Below are 25,378 nucleotides of genomic sequence, written 5' to 3' on the forward strand. Positions count from 1 at the left end.
ATATTGCACCCAACCACACTATGGTGGGTAAGCTTTTGGGGACAGAAGGCACAAGCGGAATTCAGCGCAGGCAGCCGCCGCCGGTTCAGCTGGAGCTCCTGCTCCCCTCCACCTCAGGAGGCGCCCAGACTGAGGGCTGCCGGGGGAGTGCAGGAGGTACAGCGCTTCACTGACCCTACGCTGCCTGCGCGGGCTACCACCGGTAACGCCTGTGTCGTCGATGTGACCCTGTGGCAGCAACCTTCTGTGGGCATTTCACTTGCACAATATGCTCCAACTCCAAATTTCCTATCTTTTAATTTTCAGTCTCGAGTTTTCAAACAAATACAAGAAGCTCAGTAGATCCAGTTAGAAGACATGAGTAGGATGTTAAAGAAAAACTCAGAGTCCAATATATTAAGCATACTTATTTACTTAATCTATACAGAATCGAGTAGATAAAATTTCAGATTCACATTAGTGAAAAATCTCTACAAAATGTTTTTGAAAAGCAAAACAAAGACTGCCTGTTCATTTAGCATTTTTCCTCATGAAAGCAGACATGGGTTGTAAAAATAAAGCAGTGTGTTTAGCACAAACTAGATTTCTGCATCACTTTTTTCACAGTTATTTCCATCTACAGTCCAAAGAGGTAGATTTTCTGCAACACCTGAGAATTGAACTGTAATGTAACCAGGTGTAATGAAAGGAAGGACAAAACATTAGAGATACAGCCCTAACTTATTTGTGTACATATACACATATTTGGGTCTTGCATCACATATTTAGCTTTTTGCAGCTTAATCATGGTGAAACTGTCAATCAGGCCCCAGAGTTTTGACAATTAGACAAACTTATTTCAGGCTACATCAGTTCACAGCCTGGGTTAAACAGTTTATGGTAGCGGGAGAAAGGCGTTAATACAAGTTTACTAAAAAACCCTACTGGAGCCGATTTGGCTGAGACTGGCAGTGCAATAGCCTGCTGTACGGCAGATCAGTTACGAGTGCTGAGCTTATCCCTTATATAAATTTGTGGGGGTTTTGCTTGCTTGGGTTTTTTTTAATAAACAACACTCTAAGCAATGCATGAAACTGTACTGACTGGTTTCAGGAAGCAAAGTACAGCTCACCTTGGCCAGAGAAGTTATGACATGAGTCTGTTAAGGGTAGGGAAGAGAAAAGGTATCCCCATTTTAAAAGCCTTTCACTTGGGGCATTCTGCTTCATTTACATATTGTCGGTAACAAATATATTTGTATTGCTGTTCTATACATCTGTCATGTCTCTAAAAGCCCTTTAAAATATTCTTGCAGCAGGGTCCAAAGTTTCACTCTTGCCTCCATATAGAACAAGCGCTATAGAAAGAATTGTTAAAGATACAAATGTCCAAATAATAAATTGTAAAAATAGAAAACTGCATGTCCTACCTTGCCAAGGGTACGATGCATCAGATACAAAGTTTTTCACTTTTCCTCAGGAAAATTACTTCATGCTTAGTGTTAGCTAAAAACCAGTTCTCATGACAACTATTTTTAAACAGTTCGATTCTATAAAGCAAGTCATTTGAGAAGCACGTCTGGAATACTTCTTTCCAGTATTTTTTTATGCTGTTAAGTTAGCATGATTAACATTTCAAAGCTCTAAGTCTAACCTGACTGACAGCTCATTGCTACCTTCTTTTCATTCCTGCATTGTGCTCGGACCACAAACACAAAAGCCACACAAATCTAGGAGGAAGACAGCCAGCTTCCCATGTGCTCCACCAATTAAGAAATGTCAGTTTTGCACAGTTCCTCTCAGTGGTATGAGCTAAAACACATTGATCAGGCTTTACGTAACCTTACTCTCTTTCAGAGACAGCTACATTATTTCAATGTACATTACTACAGGAAAAGGATCAGGAGCTCAGTGCAGCCTGAACATTCAAGTAATTTAGCCACGAAACTGCCGCGGGCAATGAGGGTGGGAAGCTCATTGAGAGATGTGCTTGATTCAGAAATCCCCTCCCAAGTAAGTGCAAAGAACTTTAAGTACCAGAAAAGGCTACACACGTTTGTATTTCTTAAAACGCCAGCAACCAAAACTAGAAAGTAAATACATGGGAACTAAAGGTAAGGGCAGCTTGTAGTTATTTCACACATTGTCTTGCCAAAAAATAAACATTGGTCCCTAGTTTCTCTCAGGAAAAGAAGTCAAAATGAGGATATCAAATTTTCTAGGAAAAGACTAAATATGGTTTAAGGTTAACAAGGGAGCTCTGCTTGTGGTATGTTAGTGTAAGAATCCGAAGTACCATCTTTACCAGATAACCCATCTGGGAAGGCACTCTGCCAACTGGTACAGCTTCGAGGTTGAGCGTGCAAGAAATTCCATGTGGTACTTCAGGAAAAGTATTTGAATCTACACGTTCAATTGTAACCAGCGTACACTTAACACACACTTAAATACATTGCATACAGGGCTATCGGACAAAGCCTGTATGCCACAGACTCACATCTTCCACACCTATGGCAGTAAATGTCTTTTTCCAGCCCTTCGGATAATCTGGAGATTTGTCTAGACAGAAATGGATTTCTCTAGTCAGGATAACCATCTGATGGGCACCCTGCATCCAAGAGGGAAGAACACGACCAACACCTGTGCAATAGGCTACACAACTGCAAAATTCCACTTGGAAATGTTGCTGTACATTTTCTCACACATTTATATTTAACATGTTCACAGGCAGGGCAAATAGTCCAAACTAACCTTTACAACACAACCCTGAGAAGTCTGCAAAAAGTTGTACACCCTGTTTCACCAGCTGCAAATTAATGTATTTCAAAGCTGTTTTTTTCATACCACAAAGTACATAAAACCCTTTAAACAAATCTTTTACTATATTCTGGACCTTTACTTTTTCATTCATATATATGAAAACATACTAGAGGGGAAAGCTGATGGTTTTTACTGGCCATTAGACATCCTTAGTTAGATAAATTTACTGGAAATATTGGTAATCTTTAGTATACTACAGTGGCAAATCAATGAACAAAACCAGAATGCTGTTTTTTAAACCAAAAAAGTGACCTGCTGTCACTATTTTCCCCGGAACGATGTTATATCTGTACACGGTCTTCCATGACAGTGATTTGTGTTGTGGGGAGGAAACGCACATGCATCCTTCTATGGAAAAATATTTTCTTTTAAAAAATGAGGCAGATGTGCAACACAGTTGTGGAAAATTTATAGTTTAAGCTATTTAAAGCTGCTATGCAGCTTCCTGTACCACATAGTCCAGTAGTTCTAAGAAAATACAGATATGGTAGAAAAAGTAAGAAAATTTTCACCACAAAACCAAATAGTTACCACCAACAGAGAAAGTTATACACAAAATATATCTCTCAATACAGTGTTTACACTTCATTTTAGTCTACAGATTCAGTGCCAGGAACAGGACTTGTTGAGACAGTCTTTTCGGAACTATTTGCCACATGTGATTCCGTATCAGGTTGGATTCCTGGTTCCGTGTCAGTGGGAGTTCCCAGCTCCTCATGGGAATTGAGCGTGCAGGACTGCAACACCTGCACAGCTAGATCCACGTCTGCTTCTCTGAGAGAAACCTGCTCCTTAAGGACTTCCACCTTCTCATTCAGCTCGTTCCTTTCTGTCTGAAGGGCCCTGCATAGCTTCTCCAAACGCTCCAGTTTTATTTGAAAGCCCTTGTATTCTTTATCTCTTACTGTTTTCTGAAGGACAAAAGAAAATAAAAGCTCTGTGATCCAACTGATTTTTTTTTCCCTTGAATTAATGAAAAGAATCACTACTATTTAATCCTGAATATTGTCTTGATTAATCCAACAGGTCAAATTCCAGCTGCACAAGGGCAAATTTCCTCAGCACACTCGACCACTACACTTCAGATGGTTTGTCTAAGCTGCAGTGACAACAGACACCTTCAGAAACAAGCAACGAGAACTATTTAACTACATAATGCTAATTCCAAGTGAGGGCTGAGTATCAGTGAGGATCCTGATATGAAGTCCCATAAATCAGTCAATTACAACCCAAACAATGGCAACTACATGGAGCAGAAGGGCATACAAGTGGGAAATCCACAATCCAGCAGCAGAACCTGGGTCAGAAGGTACCCTACTCATGGCTCTCTAACTAGGTCCTTAGAAGACCAGAGAAAGATGAGCAGTGCTATACCAGAACCCATGTGACCTAGCATGGTTTAGCAAGATCCTACTCAATATACTTGAACTAGACATTAGACAGGGTAGGCAGAACTGTGTGCCCATGGCCTGTGTGAAAACTATTTTAGGTCCTCTCTCACTGCACTACAATTAATTAACAGCACCTTATGCCCTCAAAAGCAGCAGCAATGCAGGAAAGTAACTGATCCCTTACGTACGGGTTATTTCCTTCACACCAGTCTTGTATATTTAAAATAGATTTCTGTTGCAGCACCAATTGAACTTTGCTCAGCGTATTAAAATACAGTCAATTCATTCAGCTTGTACAATTTCATACATACTATCCCACCAATTAAACAGTAAGCAAGGAAAGACAAGGCTGAATTTTTTTTGTGTCCCGAGTTTAGATTTATATAGCAGCTTTTTATTTTCCATGTCTGGAGAGACCAGTACCATTTATACAACAAAAAACATAAAGGCAAACAACCCAAGAGGTGGCTACTATGTCTTATTTACCAATTCTCTAAAACTGAAAAAACTGTAGAAAGTTCTCTAGGATACACACTATAGTTTAGCCATGCTGTTGCTTAAAAGATAATTACCTCTTCAGCCATTTGCAGAAGAGCCTTGTTGTTGTTTTCCCATTTTGTACGCCACACTATGGTTTCCTTTTCCAGTTTCTTAATCTTCTTCGTCATCTACAAAAGATAAATAAAAGACTTAATTCTGTGGCACGCGTTGCAATGTAAATAGGTTTACATGAGTAATTCAACTTTAGTGTTACTTTCCAAGTCCAGTTTGAACAAGTTTTTACAGAAAAGTCTTTCTGCACAAAATTCAACCCCACAAATGCAGATTCTACATTCAAAGAAAATGATCTAAGATTAATTCCAAAGAAACATATCAAAGAAACAAATCAAATATTGTCCTAGAAGAAACAGACTAGCAACCTTCAAGTACAACTAATAAAAAACTCCACGAAAATAAGTTTTACAACATAAGCGCAGCCAAAAAAACCTGGAGAAGTACTGCATGCCTTTGATAAAACACTGAAATTGGAATTTAGATATTATGCAAGTATGTAAAAAACTAGAAAAAAATTACATTTCTTTCGATAATATGTCAAAACTCTTATGCTCTATCTTATGATCCAAATTAAATGTCAAAATACTCCATATATTTTCAGAAGGCAAACACTGTTAAAAAATCTAAAATGCATCTGACTAAGAGCATGCATTTTTATATTACTTTTTATGAAACTCTAAGTAACCCTGTAAGTACCTTCTCCATTTCTTGCCTGAAGGTTGTAAAGAGTTCATTACTTTTTGCCATGGTGGTCTGGAATTCTTCAAACTTATCCATGTAAAGAGAAAGCTGTTGGAAGAGACAGGAACATTAATCTGAACAACTGTATACAAATACAAAAATATTAAGGTACAAGGGAAAATTAAACTCAAAACAGAAGAAGTCTTTTTTTGTGTTATCCTATGATTTCTGCTTGAGGAACATGCAGAACTTGTCTGAAATCATGCTATTCAGATTATATATAAAAGGAGAGTTTTATGTTTATAGAACAGTAATATATTCTAAAGAAAAAAGGGTATGATATTTAATAAAATGTTGGAAGACATCACAGTTCATCACTATCTCATTTGTCTTTCCCCACTAAAAAAAAAAAAAATCTGTGGACTTTAATGTACAGGAAATTCAGCACATGGTTAGTGAAATTAAACTTAGATGAGACATACTTTTCCACCTCAATCAGCCAAAGCTAACAACCCCGGCTGGGACAAAATAAACATAATTTATTCCAGAAATCAAAATACACATTCACAACCTATGAAATCTGCTCAGTGAGCAAAAATCACAGGAAGTGAATATTGACAAGGAATTAATTTTATAGTGAAAAACATTACGTTTTAACAAGTGAAGAGCATTAAAATTTGATTACAGAAAATTTTCTTGCCCTGCACCACAAGGTAAATCATCAGGAAGGAACTGCAAAATATGTTAGTTAACATAGTTTTTCACAAAAAATTGTTATGCTCCTTATTAAAACAACTTACACTATCAGTGTTGCGATTTGACGTTCTGAGAATACATGACCATTTACTACTAACTTCTTACTCCATCTGAAGATTAATCAGTTCTTTCAATTCTTATACTGGGGGTCGCAGGACAATGCAATATTTCAGTGCTCTGAATTTTATTTTCCTCTAATAGTAGAGGAAATTTCGTAACAGAAATTAGCCTACCTTGTCAACAGTAGATCATAAGAGTCTGCCACTATTGTGACTGAACTTTCTAGCTCATCTTATTCTACAAAAAAATCCGTTGGCCCCAGAAAACCACAAACTATACCCATTGTTACTACTAAAAAGCATTTTTTATTTTTAAATAAAGGGTACTCAACTTGGGAAAAAATCATACAAGACTAAGTGCAGCAAAAAACTATTTGGGAGAATCTGGATATTAATGAGTCCAAGTCATTGGACATCCCAAGAAGGAGGCTCTGTGTGTGTATGTGATTACATTTAATTACACATATACACACACACTTTGTATACAACGGTTGGAAAGCCTGGAAAAGAATTAGATACAGTAAGTGTAAAAAAAGGGCATGAAACAGACCTTGCAAGGAGACTTAATACGAAACCTCACAAAACTGAAGCAATAAGAGGTGTACAACAAAAAGAATAGCTACTGCTTCTCAGATGCTACGATGTTACCTGAACCTACCACGTCCCTTCGCCTTATGTGCTGAGCTCACATGGGGCCAGTAACCGCAGACGATCCAGAACCACAGCACAAAAACTGGAGACCGTCTCTCCACTCTCAGAGTATTTTGCTGTAGCATTTACAGCAAAAAGACAATTTGAAGATAGTAATTCTTTTTGTGGACAGAGGCACTCCATTTTAGGTTACTAAATCTGAATAACTGCAAGGATAAACATGTTGCTTGCCACCAACCCTCCACAACAGGATGGGATAGAAACAGTAAGGAACAAATTCTAAAACCTGCATGGGTGAAAATCCCCACCCAACTCTTACAGTCACAAGGGCCTCTCTGGTCCTGAACAGCTATAAAAAAAAAGATAAAAATACCTTTGGAAGAGAGAACAGTTTCAGAGAAGCCAAGAAATGGTAAAGCAGCCACAATTAATAGATACTTAAGTTTTCATATATTCTAGTCTTAGTATCCTTTTAAATTAACAGTGTTAATATTACAAACTCCAGCAAGTCAATATTTAGCACCTTCCAGTAACAGTACTCTCCACATGTACTTGCTGTTTAGTACAAAATGTCAAGTCTTTACAATTTATACTTCACACTTCACTACTGAAGAGTTACCTGCTGGAAATTAAATTTAAGACTTAATTAAAAAAATACCAAGTACTTTTCACAAGTAGTATATTGCATCTAATGAATCATAACATGTAGGTTTTTTTCATGTTATGTTAATTATAATCACAAACCTCTTGGTATTTCTTTAATTTTTTTTTCAGAACAACTGTTATTGAAGAGTTATTCCACTTAAAAGAAAATAATACCTGCTGCTTCAGCTGAGCTTCCTGTTGCTTCATCTGTTCACATTTGTGCCTGGACTCAGTAGCTTCTTTTAGCAGCTAAAAAAAAAAATAAATGCAAAAAGCCACATAATGAAGAAAGTACTCCCAAGAATGGCTTACAGAACTTGATCTACGATGAAAAATGAAGAAAGGTTAACATCCCCTCAGGGCCATTCAACCATGTTTTCTCACATAGGTTTTTCATTACTATACTATACTTTCACATATACAATTTAAAGCATGTGCTGGCATGCAGAAATTATTTTTATTGAGACATTTGTCTAATTGGTAGCATGAGTCAATGTTTCTATTTCTGTAGCAAGTTTGAATGACTAAATTTATACAAGTAGTTCATTAATTAACTGTATGCCATTTATAACTGGTTTGTAACCTAATTTACCACGTCCATTTCTCCAGTCACTAATATTACTTCTACAGACTCATTCAATTTTGCTTAAACTTGACACCAATTTGTAGATTCATCTTTGAAGACACTGTCATCAGCTTATGATTCCAAAATGATGTTTTAATAATATAGAACAATCTAATGCTAGATGATTATTTTAAGATTACAGATGTACCTCTAAAAGTTAGAGGTACATACGGAGCATTAAAAAAAAAAATCTTTACCTAAGTATTATTTTTAATTGGAAGCTAACTCCTTGGAAGACCACAAGGAAATTGCTGATTATCAACATACGAATAAAACAGACATACTTCTAGGGACAGATAGTTCAGAAGAATATATGCTTTATTCTGCATTTGTTATTTCTTATAGCATGAAACCAGAAGTTACAACTACAAGACAGCAAGAAAGTACCTTTGGTGTTTCAGCTCAAGACATTTTCCAGTCTAAGAAAAATCTAACTGATATCCATCACGTTTGCTGAGAAAATGCAAACAGTAACATTACTTGCCTGTGAATATGGACATTAATAGCATAGGCATCATACACATATATGCAAAAATGTCTTGATGTTGAAATCTATCCTAACTTTCAAAAGACAGTCCCCTCAGTTTGCTGTATTTGCTTTAAATCATGAAAAATCTGGTTTGGTGGGTTTTGTTACTTCTCTTAACATGCATAGAATTCACTTACAAACTCCCTTTCTCGCTGATGTTTTTCCTCTGCTTCTTTAATAAGTTGGGTAGTTTGCTGAAGTTTGGCATCCACAAGTTGCTGCTGCAGTTCTTTATGTTTGAACACTTTATCAATATGCTAAAGGAAGAAAGAAAAACATATTAGCCAAATATAAACAGTGCACTGGTCAATTAAGGTAAGTGTACATGTATGGGAAGATGCACAGTTTAGAACTTTCATGCACAAGAAAAAGCAGCAAAAGACTGTTTTACAGACTTTTTGTTCCTCCTGTTATCACCATGCACTATAGCTACACATTTTTTGTCTTTCACAGAAGCCAGATGCGTATTTCAAATTGGTACAATACTGTCAGTCACTTCACACTAGGCATTTAAAAAAATCCTGTTAACAAGTAGTCTACAGCCTTTCCTCTAAAGTTGGTGTATCTACCTTTAATTCTAATTGTATTTTTTTTTACATCTAAAAGCTCTAGTCCTCATAATTCAAAAAGCCCAAATTGAGCAAGGTTTGATGGCTGATGAAATTCTACAAATCATTGAATTTTGCAGTCTTACTTCCATCTGTAAAGTAGCACAAGGCAGCTTCCTACCTCTTCTTTTCCCCAAATTATCTCATTGCAGATACAAACGCCATGAACACAAAAGTGGGGAACTAGAGTCTACAGAGAGCTTTCTAACCGATCCAGATTTAAAAGAAAAGAACAGTTGAGAAATTATATTCCAAACCTCCTATGCCAACTAAGAACTAATCTTAGCTGTAGAACTCCTTGAAGCTTAGTTCTCTTTGACAAGAACTGGCTGTTTTCCATTACTGTAGCTTAGACTGGCTAGCTCATATACTAGTGTCAATTAAAACTAGCTCCATTACCCCTAAAATACAGTCATTTCCATGACACCAGTCCAAATATATTCTTAAAGCGTGATAGCTTATTTTGATTCTATGCCAATAAGAAGAGCTACACACACAAAGGAGCTTGCCAAAACCCTTCAACCATAACAAACCAAAGCAAGTTAGATAGAGAATAACTCTTACACGCCCTCCCATTTTAATGTGAAATTATAATTTAGCAGAACTTCAAATATTACTACATATTTATGTTGGAAATAACCTTTGGAAGCCATTTGGTCCACTAAAGTCTGGGTCAACTTCAAAGTCTGATGTGGCTGCTCACACCTTGCCCAGTTGAGTTCCAAATATCTCTAAAGACAGATTCCACAATCTCTGGACAACTTATCACTATTCAATAGCTTTTACCGTGAAACATTTTTCAACGTATCTTGAATTTAGATATGCAAAACCAGACAAGAAAGGCAGATAGTGGGCCAAACAGCTACTTAATTTTTTCATGGTGAAGTAAAAAGAATAGTTTAAAATATACATACGATGGCTTTAAAGTATTAAAGAGTTTTTTCTCCCCCTTAAATAATTAAGAGATCCTTAGAGTCAAGGAACTAACAGAATCCCATTAGAAGCATAATGTAAGCACCTCTTCTCGCAATGCATACTGCTCAATGAGTTTCTTCAGTTTTTCTCCCAGTTCAATATTTTCCTGACGGAGCTTGGCATTATGTATACCATGCTGTTCCAGTTGAGCCTGAATTTCATTCAGTGTAATCTGGAAGTGTGCAGTTGCTTCTTTACGTCTTTCTTCTTCTTCACGCGCTTGCTGCATGTTTTCTTCCTTTTATGAAAGAATATGAACATGTTCAAGCCAAACCATGCACCTTTTTCATATTTTTGAGTCAGAAACAACGGTAATAATTTACTTCAGGACAAATTCAAGTTCTAGAGTCCTAGAGTTAATATAAGCCACAATCATAATATGCTATGCTGACTATACATATGAAGTGCATGGAATGAAGAATCAAGAAATTCCAAAACTTTTAGAGAATCTTGTCCTTACTGCTATCAACATTACTCAGAGGCTGCTGTTATAAGGTGCTACACGAATACCTTTGCAAGTGTAAAAATTAGCCAGATGTTAAAGCCAGCATTCATACTACAAGGAAATTTCCTACAGTGATCACAGATGAGAATCTCTTTGCCCTCTTCCATTTCACTCCCATTCATTATATTCTGACAGAATTAAGCCTTTTTTGATACCCTGCCATTTCATGCTGTTGTTAGTTCACTTGTGCTATTTTTTCCAGCAGTCATTAGCACTGCTCCCAGAAACAAATATGGCAAGATCACATCCTGCAAGTACTGTGATCTATGAACCAGTTTGAGAGGGGGAAAAAAATTAGCAAGTGGAACTATCCCCACATTCTTTACCTTAAAATCAGGTACACTTATGTCATTCATCTTCTGCAGGTACAGGTAATGGGCAAATTGGTAAGTAAAAAGCAGCAGTGCTGATTTTAAATGGTAATTAATACATAAGATTTCCACCACCACTGGCACTGTAATTTATGTAAATAAACTAACCTTCAAAGTCTTGTTATGACGCTGAAGCTCCCGACAGAGAGATTCCAGTTTGCTACGTGCCAAAATGGCCTTGCTGTGCTCACTCTGCAAGTGGACTTTCTCCTTCACGACCTGTGCTTGCTTCTTCTGCAGTATCTTCATCTGCTTTTGGACATTCCGGCTCTCCTCCAACTAACATTAGAGAGTATATTTATTAAACTTAGGTGAAACTATCTTTATGCATCTAGATGAGAGACCGAACAGACTTTTAAACATTTCAGATGAAAGCAAGGAAGTAAAATAATTTCATTAAGACCCCCAAGTTGATCTTAAAGAGAAACTCCCATTATTCTACAGACAATTCTAAACGCGTAGGGATAGAAGACAAAAATACAGAAATTCCAACTTGACAAACATTTGCCTTTGAGGAACAGGGACCATGGACCTGTTGACCATGGGCTATCAGCTTGCATTCGGCTACAGGGGCAGGACTAGCCCTGAGAAAGGAGGATGTGGCAGATACAATTACAAGCCAACTGCGACTGGCTTTTCAACAAGTCACAACTTTTTCCGCTCTCTTATCTGTAAGGTACACACAGCTATTTATCCAACAGGTCTTATTTTTACTATCAAAAAGAAAAATCCACTGAACTGTGTACAGAGTTCTTTCTTGTCAGCAGGACCTCCTACCAAAGGAGGCAATAATTGATACAAGCTTGTAAAATGCTAAGGTGTTTCAGAAAGGAATAGATACAACCAGCAATCCTGACGAATCAAGTAAAATACTATAAAAGCTGCACAGCCCAGGCTTTGATGACTTAGGAGATCTGTAGTCCCAACCATTTGTAACAAAATTTTTATTTTATTTCCTTTAGGCTGTTTAGATGGCAGGTGACAGCATTAAACTTTGTATACAGTGCTGACTTCAAAATCTATTCTATGAATAACCAGTGAATGGACATTTCTTGCATTATCTAGTTGAGAGTAAGTTCCATTACACATAATTTTTGGGCTCCCCGAGAAACCATATTTTTTTTAGAGTCTGCTCTATTGTAAAGAAGGTAACAGTGCTAAGTGTAACACTGCTCCTTCTTAGACAGTGCCTCAGCCTCAGGACACCACAGGAAAAGAAGGCTGGCAACGAGGAAAATGACCATGACAGAGAAGAATGCAATGCTGGTTTTCTGAAAGAGCTCAAAATAATGCTGAAGCACAGAAGGAAGAATAAATACAGTTAAGGACCTCCACGACAACAGTATATTAAATGTGTATTTAATCCAGTTTAGAGAAAAGGAATGTTAAGGAAATGTTTTCATATCCAAACGTAAAAAAACCCTTTTCTTGGGTGGCCAGAAAAAACACTTCAAGTGGCTGTGCTGTTCACATACCTATGAAACTTCAGGTCTGTAAAAGTATGCCAGTGTGAGACATCACCAAGGATGCAAACCTTCCTGCATCACAAACTGATCTCCTGATAGATTCCAAATTAGGAAAAAAAAATTGTGGAAGATCTTTTGCCAGGAGAGAGGCATTCCTACCTTTATTGTACAGTCCTTTTCATGAGACACCACTGAAAAACCTGACAGTGAGCTTTAAAGATGATGAATCTTTAAAAAAAGAAAAAAAGCATTGTAGGTGCACTGTCATAAACAGTTCAAACCTCTGCTGGCATTAAAGCTGACACCTATGCCAGTGGTTCACCACTGCTATCATGAAGAAAAGAACGCATCTTAAAAGGAACACAACCAGATCCAACCTAAACTTTTTAAGAGGAACACCGTACCTCTAGGACTCATTCAGCTAAAATAGAGCTACTGTTACAGACAAGCTCCCACCCAACTTCCCAGCAGTTCTGAGTATCATGGGAAAAGCAACTGGTTTTCTAGGATGGTGACTATCTATGGACTGTGAATGCTTACTTTACCTATAGACTACAGATCCTCTCCTGGTAGGAGGAAAAAACATAACATGAACATGTCTCTCCTGACTGCCTAACTTCTTGAAGGAAATTACAACTAATTTGCTCTAGCTGTTCCCTAATTGTTTGGAGACCTTTCCTTCAATGAGAAAACTCAAAGCGAAGATGATGCAGACTGTTTTCCTTCCGCAGAAGCGACGAATTCATGCCAACCTAGCTCCTAATGCAGGTCATCATCACCACCACTGTGATTTGACATGGGAGCTGTTTGCTCAGCTAGAAAAGCATCACATGCACAAGCAATTGCTCATAAGAACTAACACATTTGCTGCATTTTTCTCTCAATATCAAAGCTCATTTTTAGGTGCGCTCCCCACCCTGGAGTTGCACTATGGAAGTATTATTGTTTCTCATTTAAATGAAAGTGACTTCTTAGAGAAACTGTCGGTTTGAAGGAAATTCACTCATGTGAACAAGAGCGTGCATGTGAAAGAGAGCAAGGAAAACAAAGCAAAAACATAACAGACCTGCACAGAGAACTCAGGATTTGCTGAACAGAACTAATCTGTCTATTCTTAAGCAATTAGTAGTGCGTCTGTGAGTAAAAAGACTACCTTCTGGCTCACCCTCAAAACTCTGGACACATTATTAATCTCAATGGAAAAATAAATTTATTTCAGAAGAGTTATGCCATGTGCAGCCATTATGTCATTTTCAGAAACATTGTCATATGACACATTTTCATAATATACCTGACATCTACAGAAGGCAAATCTTATGCTTGTTTCAAGCTATTAAGTTACTTTAGTTTTGCATTCATTTTATATCTACAAATATGGTGAGAAAATATATACACACAGTATTTCCAATCTTTCCATTCTTGTTTGTCCTGTCTCCAAATGAATAAGTGAAGCATTTTTGTCTCCAGGCACATTCTGAAAAGTCAACTTATGAGCCTTTCCCCCCCTCCAAATTTTGCCATCAATTAATTTAGAAAATAATTTATCATTTCTGCTACTTGGGGTGGGAATCCACTTTATCATCCATTACTGTTAACATTTCGCCTTTTTGGTTTGTTACTGAAGAAATGTATACTCTTCTGTCCATTGCTTTGCATGATCAGAAAGCATGAAGCAAAATTAAACCTACATCTTTCCAACTTCCCCTACCTCCCCAAAAATCACTAGACTTACGTATAAACTGAACTTCTTTTTTTTTTTTCAAATCCCGTTATCACAGTATGTTCTTTCCCTTTATCCTAAAGGGGATAAATTATAAAATGCTAGCAGAAAAGCATTATCAACAAAACCTAAGAAAATAATTAGTACCAAAACAAACTCTTAGCTTTTCTGTTAATCCTAATGTTATGCTTCAGCACTGAGTTATCAAAAAGTTATCATAACCTCTTTTTTCTTTGGATTTAGGCAGTCATGTAGAAGTGAAATGACTACATGCAAGTTTGGCTGAAGCAATACTCATAATAAGCCCGAGTGTTCTTTTTTTTACCTACCAACACTGTGAAACATTCAAAATTGTTAACTGTCCTGTATTAGAAGTTCCTGCATTCCACAGTTAATATTAACACATGAATAACTCCTGCTATCTTTACAAATTACTTACCAGATCAGCGTACTTCTTGCACAAAGCTGCCAGCTTTTCCTCTGGAGTAGAAAGTGTATTCAAGGCTTGCATTAACAATAGCACTTCTTTTCCTATGAATTGGATGAAAGACAACCATATTGAGAAAAAACATACCAGAAAAGCAGTCTGTCTTTAGAAGTAAAATACAGAACCATGAGAAATTAGTGTGTGTTAAGTTGTTCCCTGGTTTGATAGCTACATAATCTGAACAGATGACAAATAAGAAGTCATCACAGTAAGAATAAATTTGTCTTGCCTAGGTGCCATTACACAACTTGGATGGCAAAAGTTACTTTAATCTTAAAACCACAAAAGTATTTTTGTTTTGTAATTTATAATAGAACAGATAAAAAGAAAAATCTGAAAAAGTGAAATCTAAAAGGTTAAGGTTTGCTAATAAAGGATATTCACACAAGTGTTTTTAATAACCTTTTGGAATTTAAATATGAGCAGTGCTTTGGTAGCATTGAACACTGCAATCCCAAATTTAAAAGTTAATCCAACAACTGGAAAGTTAAAAAAGCTGATCAGTGATTACCACATTATTATTATTAAAGTTCCTGTAAAAATAGCATTACCAGCAGAAGGATTCTTATGTATGCATTAAGAACTGTCTTCTCCTAAGCTGAAGTACCCATTTTCTCAGAATATCCTGTTAAAGATGACAAGTTTTGGCTACAAAGTAAACTTGAGACAAAGAAAATGCATAGCTATTTTACAAAAATATTAAAGCCATTTAAAAATCAAAATGCCAAAGAGAACATACCCAAAGTTTTCTCTTTGTGTTTTTCACTCTCTGGATCTTGTTGACCATCAGGTGGATCAGTACGGGCTTCTTCTCTCCCAGGAGTCTCCTCACGAGACTCCCGAGAGCAGCATGTGGACCCCGGGTTCTTCGTGATATACTCAGCTTCTTCCAACGTGCCCGTGTTTTCCAGGCCATAGCAGTTGGGCTGCGCAGGCTGCAACGCTGTATCAGACAATTCGTTGCACTTGCTGTTCACCAGCTGGTCCTGGTTATTCATTCCCATCTCCCGAGATCCAGCGTCTTCCATTGCACCACCAACCAACTTCAGAAGGGAAAGAAAGAAGTGGAAGTAAACAGTCAAGCAACTGTATTTAAAATTAAAATTTCCACCTTTCTTTTGCATGGACAAATAAAATTCCACTGTTATTCAAGTTGATACTCACTGTTGCTAATACAGGTATATAAATAGCTGTACGCAGAATGAGCCTGAAGAGTGATGAAGAAAACAGCACACAACAGCCCAAAATATTACTCTATTATGCAACAACTTCAATATCTGGGCATTGCAAAAATGTTTATACCGTAGCAATTAAAAGTTGACATGGAAATCTGTTCTTAAGGCTCCAAAACTAACTGGCTATCATCTCAACTATTAAAGCACAATCTTAAATGAAAACATCTCTCCCTCATAGTTCTTAAAAACTTCTCACAAATCAACACGAAGTATACTAAACCAAAAACTCAGCAAGAGTTTAACTAGCTTTGTTAAACTATACAAATAACTATTGTTATTTGAAAAATAAGATACAAAAATTGAGACAGAAGGACACAATTATTAAAATCAACTTTATTACATATTAGTTTCAGAAAACTGGAAGATACCAGTTTTAAAATAATTCAAGAGACATACTACAAGAAAGACGGGGGAAAAATTAACTTGCTAGGAAGTTAAGAAATCCACAGAAATACATTGTTTCAATAACATACATAGGGTAAAAGTTTAAACTACTTCAATCAGAATGCCAAATATGATTACCAGCTCATGATTGGAGAAAATCTGTTGTTATAAAAAGAATGATAGACAGGACCAGGAACACATCAATTTTTTAAATTTTAAAATTCACATCTATGAAATCATCAAAAAAGTGAATATTAACTGGCTTCAGATTTGGAGTCCTACTACCTATGATTGTTAACACTACATTATTTCTGCTCAACTACACAGAACTTTCTCAAAAGATTTCTTAAACCTCGAAATGTTTACTCATTTAACCAAAAAGTTAAACATCACCAGTTGTTTTAACACTGCAGTGATATGTCCGTATTTTGGAGCGGAAAACCTGATGATACCACCCTATAGCTTATTAAGCTGCTACCAGACTCCTCTCAATCACCAGAACAACATTCTCAATTTCTAGACTCATTTAAGGTTGATGGGAACTTCAAGGGTGTTTGGTTGGGTGTTTTGTTACACTACAGAGGCAGGGACTCAGGACAACACTGGGAGGTGATTGTGGTTTTATTTTTTTTCCCCTGCCCATTTGCAATCCTACTATACAATGTGGATACGTAGTTAGAAGTATGATAAGCAGAGTTGAACGCACTTTACTGCCAAAGTAAAGTGATCATTCTCATTGATTTATTTTCAGCGAAAGTAAGTTTCCTTAAAAAGTCACAAGGAATTATAAGAACAGGGCTTGTTTATATGCAGTTATACTGTTTAAGCAGAAATTAATTTCATATTATCTTATATATTAATACTAAAAATGTGCTAATTCTTAAAGTTAGGAATTTGCACTGGGTTTTATATTCTGCACAGATGGACCATTTTCCTCTGAAGAGGAATCAGTCAACATCAAAGGAACACAGCCAACAATATATTGTGAGATATATTTCAACTCCCAATTTGTTCAGCATGCTGGAAGAGTTATTTAAAAATCATTAAACAAATATGCATTAATACAAAACAGATAAGTTGTTCTCCATACTTAAAGCAAGTCCCTCACTTTAGACGTTATCTCAAGGCAGATTAATTCTTGAGAAGATGGAATTCATACAATACCTTTCACAAAAGACAATAAGCTTTTTAATTTGCAAATAATCTGCATAGACATTAAGGAGCAACTTTTGACTTATCAAGGAAGATTCACTTTGCACTGCTCTTTACAAGTATGGAAACCATGCTCCTGCTTTATGGACAAATATAAACACACTGCAGGTTTATCATTCTCCAATCGTGTCAGACAGCATAGTTGATAAATATCTGCAAAGGTAACGCAGTAATAGAATTGATGTAACAAATAACCAACAACAACTTTGTTGACTTTTTAGAACTCTAAAATGCATATTTTTTTTTCCTTAGATTGCCTTAAACTGTGGGGCTTCCATTGACATCGGAAAGACTTACCTCTCCACGTTTAGGGTCAGCTAAACGAACAAGAGATGCTTACTAAAAAAAGCCAAAAGCTCACTTAACCTTTTTGTAGGTATCAATGGTTGAAACCATGGCACAGATCTTCTCTAAAAACCATGACTTGTACAGAAGTTGAAGATACTGTGTCACATCACATTGACAAGACATGAAAGATCAGAAGTATATGAACACAACATGATACCAGAGTAGAACTGCAGTACCAACACAACAGCTGAAACTCGCAATTTTTTCATCACATAGAATGTGAACTTCCGATTCAGATACTTGTGCCTAAGAAGCCTGGCAAAAGGTAGGGAAAGTCTGCTCTAAACTCAAAGTTTCTGGATTGGCATGGTATTTCCAGACTTTCTGAAATCCATAAGCAGACTCAAAATTTTCTTTTTGAAAGCAGAGAACAAAATTGCCAGCACTCCAACAAGCAGCTGAGAAGGCCTGACTGGCTGCGGCTGTGGTTACACACTGAACAGCCACAGTGCCCAAATAGCTCTCTTGCTATCATTTCATTCCCACCTCTGCCATGCTAGCCACAACATTCGTGAACTTGTTCTAACAGAGTTTATAGCCAGATCAGTACCTCCACCCAGTTCACCGCACAGCAACAGGCAATCCTGCCAACCTGAAGTGCTAGCACGATGGTTGGAAAGAAGCCAAAGCATGAGAGACACTAAAAAAAAAAAAGTCAGTCGAATCACAGTCAAAGCTCAAGGAACTTAAAAAAAACCCTTATCCTCACCACAGGTAGACAGCTAACACTGACTATTGAGGTAATGGAACACTGTCAGCAAGATGACATTCATGAGAAGCACTGCTTCAAATTTAGACAACTCATATTTTTCACTGGTTTTCATCAGAGAAAATTCTGCCATTTCTGGGGAAAAAAAGAACCACTACTGGCAGGGGCACACATGTGACCAATAAGTCATGAAATGCCCACCTCTACTAGCAAACCATCATAGTAACCTAAACACCTCTCAATTCAGAGTTGGCAATTAACGTGCATATTCCAAACCAGCTGCAAGTTTCATGAACACCACCACCTCATTAATTTAGCTTTTGTAGAAGTCAAATTAGATGTCAGTCTAATTCTTTACCGACAGTAATAATTTCTCAACTCTGAGCACTCTCTATCCTTCGTCAAAAAACCCACAAGGATTTTCAGAACTTCAGACTCATTCGCCAAAGTCTAATGGAGAAGGTAGAAATAAACCTTTTTCTTCAATTCAGTATTCTGATAAGTTGTGTACAAGTGCCTTGTACATCTCAACTATACTTATTATAATTATTTATAATTATAATAATTATTATTATTTATACTAATAATAGAGAGAGTGAAAAAACCTACAGAACTTGCTAGCTTTTGGTTTTCCAGTGAACATGCAACAAATCCAAGCTCACTGACAAACAAGCATGCTCCCTGCAAAACCAAAGCTCAGCGTAGCAGTAGAGAGTTTTTGTAATATCAAATTTTCTTAGCTTAAAGACAATTAAAAATTGGCGACCACAGGCTAGAATACTGGATTTTAAGTAGTTCTACCAGCAGCTAGAACAACCTGATAACGTACAAAAAAATAACAAAAACCCCCTTACTTAAATTCTATCAAGTTGCAGTCTATAAGTTCTAGCAAAACTGACAGTAGTGGCACAACATACTAAAATTCTAATGCATTTAACCTAGATTAGAAAGTTTTTTGTTTTAATTTTAAAGAGAGAAGTCTGCTATTGCCTGACAGGTGCCACAAATGCTAACAGCTAGTTGACTTCCTGATTACAACTCACAAATTATTTTCTACATTAGCTATCACTTTAGATACTAAAACCACAACTAAAAGTCTAAATAGCCTTCTTGCATTCAATTCTTAAAATGCTTTAACTACAGATAGTTTCAGATTTGATCTGTATCAAGCTTCAAGTTGGAGTACAGCAATAATAAACATCACATTGAGAATATTAAGTACTAAACCACATTAGTATCACTGAAATTGCGCCCCCCGCATGATCAGAACGTTCAACTAGTACCTCTATCTTTTCAAACGCGTGCTCATCAGACAAGTGAACTTCTCAGTTTAACATTCCAGCCAGAACAGAGCACTTCCAACAGCACATTGTATAATACTGCTGATTCAGTACTGACTGAATAAAAACAAAACAAAACCACTCCACCAAAGACCTTCTACTGAAATCACCACTACCTTTTCTAGCTGCTACCATGCTTTCTCAGCTTCCATCTGGCTTCCAACCTCCAGCTTCTAAGCAGTTTTAATGATAGGTAGCTTATAATCTGACGGACCAGAATTAGATTGTTACATACCTAGAAAGATTTCCAGTGAGAAAAAAAAAAAGATTGTTGAACAGTTAATGTGCCACTTCATAAGATCACAAAATTATTTATCAAAATTCAAAATTCTATCATTAAAATAAGATACTTGCCACCTACTTAGCTGTGAAACCAGCTATTACCAGACACTGACGTTTCTGAATAAGCGTATCATCTTCAAGCTATTTAAGATAGAGTTACAGGCCAAACAACTTGAGGATGCCTGTAGGAAAATTACTGATAACATTGCTCCTGCTCACCCCAAAGTTTTTGTTCAGTCTTCTGCTCTGTTCTCTCAACTTGTAACTTGCTCAAAAAAAAGTGCACATCAGGAAAATTCTACCTTACTTCACACCTAAAAGATGAGAGTACAAGACAGGTATCCTATTTATGAAACTGGCTACGATCACAAGAGCCTAAGCCAACTGTACTTCAAACTGCACTGCTTCAGTAACATGCACTGCACATAAGGACAAAACAGACACCTAGGCAAAACTTATCCTGCCATGCCAAAATGTGTCATGAATTGACTTTTTTTCTGTTCTAGTACCTACAAAGGTCTGTAACATACAGTCCTACCTAACAAAAACGGTGCTTATTATTGGTACTATGCATACTAAAGTACCGATATTTGTTATTCCTGCACATACACACACTCAATCTTTCCCTAAAACACCTGAAAACACCCCTCTGTACCTCTTATTAAAAGAAACCATAACTAGCAGCTACACCAACATCCTTTTTCTCCTATAGTAGCAAATTATCCCAAAAAGAATAAGCACTAGCATTAATCTATCAAGACATCTCCTACATTTCCCATAGTGCCAGTTGGCCTGTACTGTGAAAAGACCCTTACAAGTCTCACAGCATTCAGAACTGCCAATACTTTCAAAAAAATATCCTGGAAGCTTCAGAACAAACATATGTACATGAGAGAGATTTTCGCAACTGTAAGACAACCTAAATATACAAGCAAATATGTAATCATTTGCTCAGCATCATGCTCAAGAAAAGACATTTGAATAACATTGTTCAGCTGACTACATTTTCAAACTTACCGCATATGCAACTAGACATGAAAGCCTTATAGCCCTTATCCTGACCAATTACATAACAAAAGCTTGTGACAAAAAAGTATGTCATATAACAAGTTTTAGGCTTCCTGCATCCCAGCAATTTACTTTTACCTGCTAACACAGGAAAACTTACTTTGAAAACGTGTGTAATATACCTTTCCTCAGCGCAGATGCTCAAGAAGACTTCATTTAACGTAACTGACTGATTTTTCAGCACAATACATTCTCAGTAGGAATTTTATTCATGACTTCTCATAAAAACTAGCATTTTGGGATATCACAAAATTTGGGTATGAATTTATAGCAGGTACGCCTTCACTCAACTCATCTAGACACAATAATTCAGGTGTTTGTGACCACAAGACTAGCTTATTAAGGTTTTTTCTTCACGCAATACTTCTCTATACTGTGCTCACTGACCTAAATGATGATGCAGTCTAATTATACCTTTCTGAAAACCTGATGGCCTCTGAGGTGGCTTCCCCACTGAACTAAGATCTTAGTTACGAGACCAGAAAGTAATTTCAAACAAACACTTCACCCTATTCTGTCATTACATTAAAAATTATGTTCTATGCACTCATTTATCTATTTTCAAAATACTGGACGGAGGCACCTGCAACAGCTTCAAAGCATTGCAAGGTTAGAAGTCCCAACACAACAGGAGGACGATTAAGAAATATCTACTTTGGAAATCTGTATTTTATTTTCATAAAAGTCAATACAGAGTCAATGTTAATAGAATTCCACTACTAACACTGCTGGCTTTACATTCAAGATACAGTCTTTGATACTGGTTCAGACACTTACATTCTCACATGACCCCTGCTTATTGTCTTTACTTTTTTCTATTACCTTTTCCATGCTTCTTGCTCTGTCTTTAGTGGCCTCATGACACAAAAGACATTCCTGCTGTTAAAAACCAGCTTTTTTATTTACCTCAAACATCATCTCAAAGGGGGAAAAAAAAAAAAAAAAGAGGTTAGGTTTATATAATTTTTCTTTGTGTGCTCTGAGAAAAGATTAGAAAGATCTCTTCCCTGTTTTAGCTTAAAAGATTAAAAACCACTTCCTGTAATTCTAGCAAAAATTTCACTGAAGGAACCCGAAGCTTAAATGGAAACTTTCAGTGCATTTACATGAAGGGCAAAGTGCTGCACATTTCACCAGCCCTTTTTTAATGCAAGCATCTGAGACAAGTGCTAATTAAGAAAACATTTAAGATAGCATGAATCACTTCCGCCAATGAGGTTTCACTTCCTCTTTACTACAAACCTAATAGTTTTCTAGTCATCCACAGTACATTTGTGGGAAAAGCAGGGTAGACAAGTTCTGAATTCCCTGCAAACAGGTCACAAGGAACCTAAAAATAAAGAAACTCCCAGGTACCAAGGCAGGGGGAGGGAAAGCTGCAAGAGATCGTTGAAGGATTTATAATTCACAAAAGAAGTTCAAAGTAAAATTTGCTTAATATTCCCTGCCATATTTTAACCTTTTTGAAAAGTTAAATTCCATTTGGCTGTGGGTATATGAAATAATAGGGAGATGCTGGTTTGTTTGGGGTTTTGTTTGTTTTAAAACAACACTGTCATCTGCTTTCATAGCAGACACTAAAGTTACTTACAAGCCACTTCCTAATAAAGAACCTCAGAAAACACACAGCAGAAGAGATGGTTTTTCATTGAGGAAAACCAGCTCCATAGCCTCCTAAATCTCTCTCCAACAGCCAAAATAAACAACCACCACCACAAAGTTACTATTTCTGGGATGCTATTATCCTTTATACCACAGAAAAAAGTTACCACAAAAGAGCCACTTGAATTTACGTAAGGACGCAGGGTGAGATCCTCAAGCAGCACAGGAGATTGCCAAGGCAGTTCTCTAACATAAAACACTGTACTGGTGATATTACACACAGAAGCTGAATTACAACACGTTTTAAGCCTTCGCTGTTTAGTGCTCGAGTAGACGTATTTTAGGCTTTTCCGACACGCGCACGCAGACAGAAAGCACCGCACAGGCACCGGGGCACGGTTGAGTTCACTGTCGTTTCGGTAGAGGGAGGGAAAAGAGAGAAAAGGCCATTTTTTTACCTATTTCGGAGGGTAAGGAGACACTCCCGCCGCCCCCGCACCCCACCGCGGGCAGGCGAAGCCTCCTCTCCCGCCAGCCCTGCCTCGCACCTCAGCCGCACCGCTCGCGCCGCCGGCGGCGCCGGGGCCGCCCGACCCTGCCGGGCCGTGACCCCTCCGCCGACAGAGGCCCCCCAGGCCGCCCCAAGGCCCCCGCCCGGCGCAGAAGCACGGCGCCCCCCCCCCCCCCCCCCCATGCCGCCCTGCCTCGAGCCCCGCCACGTGCCGCCGCCCCCAACGGCCCGCCGCGCACGCGAGGCACGGACCGCCCCGCCCCCGCCGCGCTCCCCGCGGGTGGCCGGGGGGAGGTGGGGGGTGGGGTGCGTGTAAGCCGTCCCCGGCACCCCTCCCCCCCCGAGGCGAGCGCGGCTCCCCGGGGGCGATGCCGAGACACCCCCCCCCCTCCACACACACCCGCCACAGGTCGGGTCCCGGGGGAAGCGCAGCGGAGCCTGGCCTGCCCGGCGCAGGCTCCCGAAAGCGGGGGAGGCGGCGGGGGGTTACTGCCTGCCCCAACCACGAGCGCCCGGGCTGGCCGGCCGCGGAGCGCCGAGGCCGCATGGGGACGGGGGAGGCGGGGAATGAGGCGCCACAAGCCGGCGGGGCGGGGAGGAGGAGTCCTTCCCGCCCCGGGGCGCGACTGCGCGCCGCCTCACCTCCGGGCTGCCGCTCGGGGCCGCCGCCGCCTCCTCGCCGCTCTGGCTCTGTCGCCGGCTCCGTCCCGCCGCGCTGCCGCTGCTGCCTCCTCCGCGCGCTGCCTCCGCTCCGCGCGTCGCCATGATGTGACGGCAGCATCCAAACAAGCTGCCGAACCGAGGGACACCGGAAGCTCTCCCTGCGGGCCCGCCCTTTCTCCCTACTGCAGCCAATCGCCACGCAGCTCTCCTCCCCACGTGGGAGATTTGCGCCCGCCCTGCCCACCGCTCCCCCAGGCGCTGCCGGAGTGGGCGGGGCGGAGGAGTCTCGTGGGCTCCCGGGAGAGAAGCGGACTGCGCTTCCCAGCATCCTCTGCGCAGCGACGCAGCCGCCCGGCCCCAGCATGCCCTGCGCGGCTGCCCTGCGCTGATGCCTGAGCAGGGCATGCCGGGAGCGGTAGTCAGGGCTGCCGCGGGGGCTGTCGGGAAACGTAGTCCCGCCGGCTGGGGCTGAGGGGCGGGGGGGGCTCGGCGGGAGCAGCCGCGGGCATCCAGCGTTATTAACGGGCGGTCACCGAAGGAAGCTTTGCTCCCTCCCAGCCTCCGACTTCACTCCGCCTTCCTTGTAGCTATTACCGCATTTGTCACGGCTTTGGAGACGCGGCCAGCTCAGCGGCGTGGCCGTGAAGGGAGGCCGAGCGTGGGCGGGCCGTCCTTGGGTGGCGGACTGCGGTCGGCGGAGCCGCTTGCCCTGAGGGAAAAGCAGGACGTCAGCCGGGAAACGGAGTTGCGCAAGGAGGCTGTGCCAGAAGTGGCTTTGCACGTGTAGCCGAGGCCAGGACCGCAGACCGATCGGGCACCCCCGCAGGCCGGGGCGGCTGGAGGACCCAGCTCACTGAGCCCCGAGCCCTTCCTGCGAGCGCGGCCGTGCGCCACGGCCCCCACCCGTGCCGAGCCCTTCTCTTCCCCGCGCCGCTCCCGCCGGCCGGAGGGCCGCTGGGGGGTTAGGGGTGGCTCCTCCGCAGAAAGGATGGCAACGTGCGCTGGGGGAAAGAAGGAAGGTGCTGAGGCACGGGTGCGGTCCTGTGCAGCCACCATCAGTTTCACGCGTGGGCCTTGCGCTCCTGGTGGGCTGCTGTAGAGTAACTGAAAACTGATGCAAGCAAACACCTTGGAAACACATACGTTCCTTCTTTCCAGGGGAATAAACTTAACTTCTTCATACTATGAGGGGAACCTTTATG

General features: G+C 39.6%; 1 protein-coding gene across 1 annotated transcript; it reads right to left on the bottom strand.

The window, feature by feature from the left end:
* Window positions 1-394: 394 nt before the first annotated feature.
* Window positions 395-24,555, bottom strand: TXLNG (taxilin gamma). Its single transcript, XM_075775622.1, is given in 11 exon segments — window positions 395-3,709; window positions 4,762-4,857; window positions 5,441-5,533; window positions 7,711-7,785; window positions 8,828-8,947; window positions 10,317-10,511; window positions 11,258-11,428; window positions 14,775-14,866; window positions 15,562-15,865; window positions 24,156-24,462; window positions 24,464-24,555. Coding segments are annotated over 11 exon segments (1,851 nt in total). The 5' UTR covers window positions 24,541-24,555; the 3' UTR covers window positions 395-3,388.
* Window positions 24,556-25,378: the final 823 nt, after the last annotated feature.

The sequence above is a fragment of the Balearica regulorum genome, chromosome 1, assembly GCF_011004875.1.
Source record: "Balearica regulorum gibbericeps isolate bBalReg1 chromosome 1, bBalReg1.pri, whole genome shotgun sequence".
NCBI classification, from domain to species: Eukaryota; Metazoa; Chordata; class Aves; order Gruiformes; family Gruidae; genus Balearica; species Balearica regulorum.